Genomic DNA, 8,575 nt, shown 5'->3' on the forward strand with positions numbered 1-8,575 from the left:
GGGGATTGGTATTCTATATACATCTATAAGTGAAAACAGTATAAGACACTTACCTTTATATATTTTTCTCTGTTATAAATGTTCATATCCTAATACATTTATGGTTTGCTCATCCATTAAGGCAAGACCACCATGAAGCATTTAAACAATAAACATTATACCATGGTAGTGTTACACACTTTGTAAAGGCAGGCATTTAATACACAGTCACATCCTGATCTGCCATCTTTTGCTGCAAGGCAAGAGGTTTTAGAACCTAGAACTACAACTCTCACAAATGGAGGAGGAATGATCTACCTTAACTCTGCTGCTGCTGCAAGAGCCCTTCCTTATGTGTGAGAACAGCTTTCTGACTCACTTTCTGTTTCAGCACTCTGGTGATCACCTTTGTCAACAGCTCTGGGGCTTCCCACCTAACAAAGGGTCAAATGAAATGCTGTTAAGGAATGGGTGAGATCTGTCATGGTACCATTGTCTAAAACTGGAGCATGGACCAAATTTTTATTTTTAAACTCATGGATACACTATTTCATGGGAGAATTAAGCACTTTAGAATAATTAATTAGAAATCCAGCTGTTAGGTAAGTAGTAATTATTTGCATCTGAATTTAAGCCTCAGCACAGCAACGTTCTGACTTGCCTAAATAATAATTCTGAATGAGTAACAAGCCAAGAGAACAGCTCAGCTCTGCATCCTCACTTCTGTCTCTTAACCCATTCATCCCTTGAAAATTCCCAATGCAAAAAGTAGTGACTGTAATGCAAGGGAACTTGCAAGAGGCAAATTTGTGTCCTTACCACCAAAATAGGGCCCAAAATACAGGGTTAATGGTGGCGGGTGACCTGCTCAATAAATTGGTTTATATATGGCCTGGAACTGCCAGCACTCCACCTGGGATGCTGTGTGAAACTTTCCAGCAGTGTGGGGTTTGTCTGAGCTGGGCTGCTTTGTGTAAGACCAACAAACTGCCCACTTAGACACCACGCAGGCCAGACCTTCAGCTAGCATGACTTAACACTCATCTGCTGCCTGAAAATACATTCACAAAGGAGAAAGTTGGTATCTTTTTCTCCCCCACTTAAGTACACTTAAATTTGTTCCTGAATAGCTGAGTAAAACATGATTTCTCAGCAGAACAAATTCAACAGAAAAGTGCACTTGAAATAGTGACAGTTTTATAATTGTATGTTCATACAAAAAAGGCTTAGTTGTAGAAAGTCAATTTATTATTGAAATAAACGACTTATTTACAGAGATAGGTACTTTACAGTTTTACAAAGCAGGCAAAATTCTTCTCAGAATAAGGTACCAAAACAGTGACAAATTCATCACTGTCTAAATGCAATTTCTTCCAAAAAGAAATCTACAGCAATCATGAAACTAAATAATACCAATCACATAACAAAATGCTGTCCCTTGCAACTACAACAGTAGAAAAGACTTTTTATCAGTCATGACCTAGATTAAGCATCTGCTATACTTCTTTCTTCTTGAGTATTAGTGGACCTACATTATCTCCTGTTAACTCATTGTGCTTGTTGTGGGAGCCATCACAGACAGGGAACTGAAAACAAAAAACCAAACACAAGGAATTAGCATAATTCTGTACAGCAGTTGCATTGTAGAAATACAGTGCATTACAGAAATACAGATGATTTCTGTATTTCTTCCTAAGCCCTGAGTGCTCTGATAATGTTGCTAGTTCCTCCTGTGATGTCCTGGTTCAACATCAAACTCCCTGTCTCCTATCAGACACAGGATACTAAGGGCAACAAACACAGTTAATGGGTAACTAAGTTTGGGAGATCCTAAAATAGCTGTTCTTAGACACAGAGTCAGGGACAAAGCCTTTTCCATGAAAGAACAGCAAACAAAACAGCCATCACAGCTACAAATGGACTTACTGTGCAACTATTAAGAGTGCTCTTAATAGATTTAGTCATTTGCAACCAGAAAGTACTTTTTTAAGAGAAGCTGAAATACTTGGCTGAAGTGATTAGTCCAAAGTGAGAATAGCTGAGTTAAGCTTCTTCAGTTCAGGGCAGACTTTTTTGTTTTTATTAAAAAGGAAAGCATTTGGTCCAGGGAAAACAAAACCAGACTGTGGTCAGGACATTCAAAATTGAATCAGGAAATGAAAATTGAGGCAAAATGAAATACACTCATTTACATCTAGCTGATTTGGGGGATATGGAATATCCCAACCAGTCATCTCACTGCTCTGGACCAGACAGGAATCATCAACACAGGCCCAGGCTTATTTTCATTCTAATATGAACAACTTTCTAAGCATTGTTCTTTGCAAAATAAGAGTAGTTATCTCTTAATTAGTTGCAATGTATTTCCAAATAGTAAAACAGGTTTGCTTGGTTTTATTCTTACTCACATGTGGTCACTCTCTAAACATTTTTAGAGAAACCCTACTGTGTTTCTTTCAAGTTTCTACAGTTGCTTTCTTCATGTAGACAGGTTTGTGCCATTCTACAAAGTTCAGGAGCATGTTCCAATTCCAGACAAATGCAACAGCTCAACACAGAGCAATCCACCACCAAAAAATATGCAAGTTTCAATCTCTAACCCTACAGTAGCACAATGTCTTACCGTCTTCGAACGCCAACACCTGCAGTAAGCTTTAGTGAGGCACAGATCTTCAATGTTGATCTCATTCACTACTTTGGGATTTTCCTTCTGGATCTTGAGGTTAATCAAGCTATCCTTCTGCTGTTTCTTCTTGGAGAGGAAGGGACGGACAGCAAGGTAACCGAGCAAGGCCAGCACGCCCAGGAAAGGCAGTAACCGCAGCCATTCTGAAACTAGAGATAAGGCGGGATTTAGGCTGGCTTTCGGCACCACTCCAGGATGGTGCAGCAGCAGCTACTCGCACATGAAGTATGAAATGGGGCTCAGCAGGGCCCTCAGGGAAAACAAGATTCCATTGGTGAGTCTCAGGGAAAAAAAAAGAAGACCTAGGTTAAGTCCTAGGATTTACTCCAGCCAAAGTAAAAATCTGACTCCTAGAATTTATTGAATTGAAATTAATTGATGAAATTGCATTTTATCACTCTAGAAGATGATTCAATGGAAGAATATAAAACATATAGAAGATTTATTGAAATGGGCAACACTAAGGTACTGGTAAAACCTTCACCAATCTCTTTGGTTTTATTTTTCAGACCTCTGCTCAGGTATCTGCAATCAGTTTCTACAACATGGAGAAAGAAAGACACCTAAGACCAGGAGGTTAAGTCACAGAAAATTGCTTTTTACCAAGGTAAGGAACTTCTCTCAAGTACAGTTAAAAAATAAAAGTATCCACTGCAGATCTGGCTCCCCTACTGCTACATCATTATAAATCTTCTAGGCATACTGGTGAGAGAAGACTTACTGGACTTTTTAAGAAATGCATCAATAATTGGCATTTATATAAATAAGTGTATCTACTTTCTTCCAGCAGAACATGCTGTGAAGAACATGCACCCCAGTGCAATTTAAATACCATGGTGCACTAAAGGTTGAGAGCATTTTTCTAAATTTCTGGAAAATAATTAAATCTAAACACTCATACAGAAGGGAGTTTAAAAATATTTTAGAAGAAAGAAAAAAGTATAACAAGCTGGACCACAAGTAGCTGCACAAGCATTTTTTAAGACAAGACACTAATCAACTTCTAAATAATTTAAGATCAGAATATAGCAAGATTCTGCTCTACAAATTGTTTTTTGAAATTAAGATGTATGAGAAAGAAAACACAACAGAGCAGGGTAAGTCTGCCAGGTGGGTTGTAACCCTAGAAAAATACAATATTCTGTATAGCCTGATTTAATTTGTACTAGTAAAACACAAGTTCATGCTAATATTTCTCCAGTTAGAATCCAATGGATTTTTCTTAAGGATTTGAATTTTCTGGACCCAGACCACGTAATGAAAATAATTTGTGGGATTAATATTTTGTTCTTTGTTGCCTTTGATGTGACAGCCACATTTAGTGCATTTATCTGGCAATGCATCACAGCTGCATAAATGCTAAAGGCACTGCAAGAAGTCTCAGCAGTCATTCCCCAACTGCACCTGCAGCAGTCCCTACAAACCACAATTCACCACATTCACTAGGACTCACTGCAAGGCATTAATCTCTGGTGCTCTTTACTTAGTTCCTCCAACGAGCAGCAAGCCCTAAATAATAATTAACACTGAGATACTTAAATGTTTTCAGCTGCACAGAATCCTGAGTTCCTGGACAGCAGTGCCTGTCTGCCTTTTCTATCATTACTTTTCCAGAACACTCCATCAATTCCATCAGGAATCCAAATACACTTTCTTACCTTACCTGAAGGACTGACTTGGAATGTATTTCAAAAGAGAGGTAAAGTATTTGGTTACTGAAAAAAAAATTCCAAACTTTGTATTTAACCTGACTGTTGACAAAAATGTGGATCTCTACAAAGCCACTCCTCTGAACTCCAAGACAGAACAGACATTCCAAGGGGCACACCAGGACCAGGGCATCTGTCAAGTGTGTGGTGAATATAACTGGGCTAAGACTGACACACAAGAAGGACAGGTCTCACACTCTGATACAGCATCAAAATGAGAACAGTGGTCATGTCTCTGAATGGCTCACAGCCAGCTGGGTTCATACAAGTGAAAGAGGAACGTGATAGCTGTAACCTCTGAGAAGGGAAATTAGAAATAAACATGAATAGGATGTACAAGGCTGTTGTTTAGGATGGTTATTATTTAATATTTGTACCAAGATAACTGCCGATAAATAGTTTTGTCCTCACTAGCCAGTAAATTCTGTGCTTACTTCTAATCTGGGAGTCTCTGGAAAGCCCCAGTTACATTCATGTTACATTCACTAACCATAAACTGGCTTGTTATTGCCAAAAGACTGCCTGAAGCTCCTGTGTTTAAACTGAAAAATCAATGTGATCATGTTCTAAGGCATGAGATACAAGACACTGTCAGATTTTTAGGCTGGGTGAGCAGGGATGGTAAAAACCCTTCATCCACACTAATGCAATGCCTTCCTACAAGTGTAGACTGCTCTGGTTTTGAAGCCATGCATACCTTTCTGAAGCAGATGTAGGGCAATTCACAAGACTTTATTTTCACAGCTGACAACTCAGAATTCAGCCATTACACTGATTCTGGAGATTCTTTATCGGTTCTGCTGCATGGGGACAGGCAGATTGTGGAGACAGAAATGAAGAGTAGTGTATGGAACAGGTCAATCTTCAGACTTGTGTTAGATAGAGACTAATCCCAAAGATAAGTCCTGGAAAATATCAGAAACCAGAGAATTCCAAGAAGCTGAGGCAATGGATATTTTCAAGGAGAGGTGGTCTTAATTTTTACAAGAGTAACATGTCCAAAACCAAAAGAAACACATACACTATGAATAAAGGTACAGACCAGCCACTGAGAGGAAAATCAAAGCAGGTATTCCCTGCTTATCTTCCATCAACTACTCCTTTAGTATCTTTGATTTATGTTTCAGCTACTTTTTGTGGAAATAACCCTATGCAGACCCAAAAGCAGCTTCTTACAGTAACAGCTCAACTACAAATCAAAATTTTAACAAGTATTCACTACCAGTCAAAAGGAATATTGGAACTGTGCTTGTATGTCCTCTAAAGTGATGGCATTCTTCGTGCAAATTCGAAGTACCTACTAATTACATTCTCTTCAGAACTAACAAGCAGATCTATCCTGGTTTTGGTTGTTTGCTATTTTGAGGTGAATCTCTATGCCATTTTATTGACACCTTCCAGGGCAAAAAGCAATGCTGGCATGAGACTGCACTGTTCATTTCACTGAACTTGAGAAGACTAACGAAGCAATTGCAAGACACTGGAAGAGGCTTCTGAGCAGCACAGCATGATAATTTTCTTTATTGTCTAATAGTCTTTCCTAATGATAATTCACTGCAAAATAACCCCAGGATTGGGAATCCTCTGCTCTTAGAGGGTTTAGGACAGGACAAAGACCACAACACAGAAGAGGCAGCACTTGCTCAAGCAATCATTTTCTCAAATGAAACTTAAGACTGACAGCAGCTCTGCAGGCAAGCAAGCACACAGCTCTTCACCGAGCAATGACGTTTCAATGACTCTCAATAACCTTTATGCCCTAAGAAATGATAATTTTCTACTGTAGGTGCCTATGATGCAGTGTCCTACAACATCCTTCTCAAAAGTCTCACTGTGTTGCATTTATCCTATGCCATAATGCCATAACTTGAAGCAGCTGTACAGTTTTGCTTTTTTCCCCCCTTTTCATTCATATTCACCCTGGCAGGAAGAGGTATATAAGCATGGTGGCAGATACTAGTCTAGTATACTATTGAAAAAAAATTTAAAATGTAAAAATGTTCTCTCTATAGCCATGTATTTTTAAATATACCTTTGTCTCCTGTTTTTAGAGTCCATCCAAAAAATCATTAAGAACTAGAGGCAGTGGATTTTTCAGGTATGCTCATTAAATCCTGCCAGTTCTCAAAAGCAGTTTCCGACTCAGCTCCTTCTTTTACTTTTGTTTAGTATTTTTGGGAATGACATTTCACATGTTTGGTCTACACTTAAGAAAGCAGTTATTTGCTTCTTGTCCTCTCTCCAAATTTGAGGAAGTACCTTGAAGTCAGTGGGGTAAATAATGTGACAACAAAACAGTTCTCCCATGCTGATCACACTAGGTAAAAACCCCAAAGCCCTGATTCTGGTCTACAGACCAAACCTTCCAGAGGTTTTTCAGAATAAATCATATTACTACTACACATTATGAGTACAGAAGACTGCACAAATAAAATCCTCTTACAAAAAGACATAGTTAGACAAGTAAAGCAGTAAGATACTAAAATATTACTAAGCTTAACAAATTTTAAGTCAAGTTGTGGTTACAAGGCAATTGGCTTCATTAATAAACTGACAAATAATAGAAACAGGAGAAGTTGCATTGTTCTGTAGTTTGTTCTATCCTCCCTTACCTCCCAACTCTGTAGCAGCTGAATTTCTCTATTTGGTAAATATAATTAACACCTTTTTCATATGAGAGAGTACTTGTGGAAGAAGAACAGTTAATTTAAAAGAGATTTGCTTGTTTCTGAGGAAGATAATGAGACTTGCAGGTCACAAGCAGCATAAACATGCTGGAAAAAAAGAAGTGCTCAAATCTGGTTTTAAATAAACTGTGCCTGTTCTAAATTTAACAATTTTCCAACACTATTACAGTCTTGGTACTAGTGCTGCAAGATATAAGGTTGATTATGCACTTTGATAACTTTTTCTACTTCTACTTTCTGTGGAGAGCGCTCCTTCCTTCTTGTCACCGAACTAATCCTGTCACTTGACCCTGCCTGAGGGCCCGCCTGTGTCACACGGCCGAGCCCCGGTGTGCAGAGCACTGAGCGCCCACAGAAGTTCTTGTTCACTCTGTCACAGAGCTACAATCAATGAACTGCTGTTTCTACTCCCTCACGCAGAAAATACTTACAACAATTACTACATTTAAAAACTATCCTAACTTTATGTATGTGGCGGGTTCCTAGAAAGAGATTTTTTTTGGTTTAACTCGGTTCAGATGCTATCTTTGAGCTGTGAGGAAGACGAAGAGGCCGTGCTTTAGGCCTCCGGCTGAATCCCGATCCATCCCGGCACACGGCCGCTGGCCCACTGGCCTTGGTTCCCAGAGGAATTTCAGAGGCGAACGTTTCACTCTGTCCCTGCACTTCATCCCCACACCTCCTGTCGGGTCATCCTCCTGCAGCAACAGTTCAGGGGTTCGGCGTTCCCTGTTCTGTGCCGCGGCCGGCAGACAGCGAGCGATGCCCAGAACGAGGGGGGAGAGCCGGATCCCAGGGAGGACCGACCGCGCCGCCGGGGCAGGAAGGGGGTCCCGCTGCCCCCGCCTACCTGTGAGACGGATGAAGCCGCCGACGCTCTCGGGCAGCGGCAGGCGCTTGAGGTACGCGGGCAGCTGGACCTTGACGATGCGGGCCAGAGTCTCCAGCACCATCGCCGGCCTCTCCCGCCGTGCCCTCGCGCGCCGACCCGGGGTGCGCCCGCCGCGCACGCGCCACGGGGCGGGGCCGCGCACGCGCCCGGCCGGCCGGGCCCGTGCCCCCCGCGCGCCGCCCGGGCCGCGCTGCCCGCCTGCGCCGCTAGGGGGCGCTGCCACGGGACCGGGGGGATCGGGAGCGCTCCGGCCGCCAGGGGGCGCGCGGGCGGGGAAGGGAAGGGAAGGGAAGGGAAGGGAAGGGAAGGGAAGGAAGGGAAGGGAAGGGAAGGGAAGGGAAGGGAAGGGAAGGGAAGGGAAGGGAAGGGAAGGGAAGGGAAGGGAAGGGAAGGGAAGGATGAGGGACTGTATTTAATAATATGTGGCTTATACTTTACAGGTTTTATGTAATTACCTGTCATCACCCTGCTGCACTCGAGTTGTACTCCATGTTGATGGTCTTATAGATATTGAAGTAAAAAGATTGAAAGTTTTTCTTCATGTGAATGAGGTAGGTTAATGTGAGTGCTAAGAGGTTTAAATTTACAGGAAGAGGCCCATCCGCCTCGTCTTTGGCAATAA

The 8,575-nt window shown here is 41.5% G+C and overlaps 1 protein-coding gene across 1 annotated transcript; it reads right to left on the reverse strand.

Moving 5' to 3' along the window:
• Window positions 1–1,205: 1,205 nt before the first annotated feature.
• Window positions 1,206–8,061, reverse strand: CISD2 (CDGSH iron sulfur domain 2). Its single transcript, XM_036381763.2, has 3 exons — window positions 7,912–8,061; window positions 2,603–2,814; window positions 1,206–1,565 (listed from the first exon to the last, which is right to left on the reverse strand). Exons 1-3 carry the CDS (start codon window positions 8,012–8,014, stop codon window positions 1,476–1,478), a joined length of 405 nt encoding a protein of 134 aa, XP_036237656.1. The 5' UTR covers window positions 8,015–8,061; the 3' UTR covers window positions 1,206–1,475.
• Between the last annotated feature and the right edge of the window lie 514 nt (window positions 8,062–8,575).

This window comes from Molothrus ater, chromosome 4 (assembly GCF_012460135.2).
Source record: "Molothrus ater isolate BHLD 08-10-18 breed brown headed cowbird chromosome 4, BPBGC_Mater_1.1, whole genome shotgun sequence".
NCBI classification, from domain to species: Eukaryota; Metazoa; Chordata; class Aves; order Passeriformes; family Icteridae; genus Molothrus; species Molothrus ater.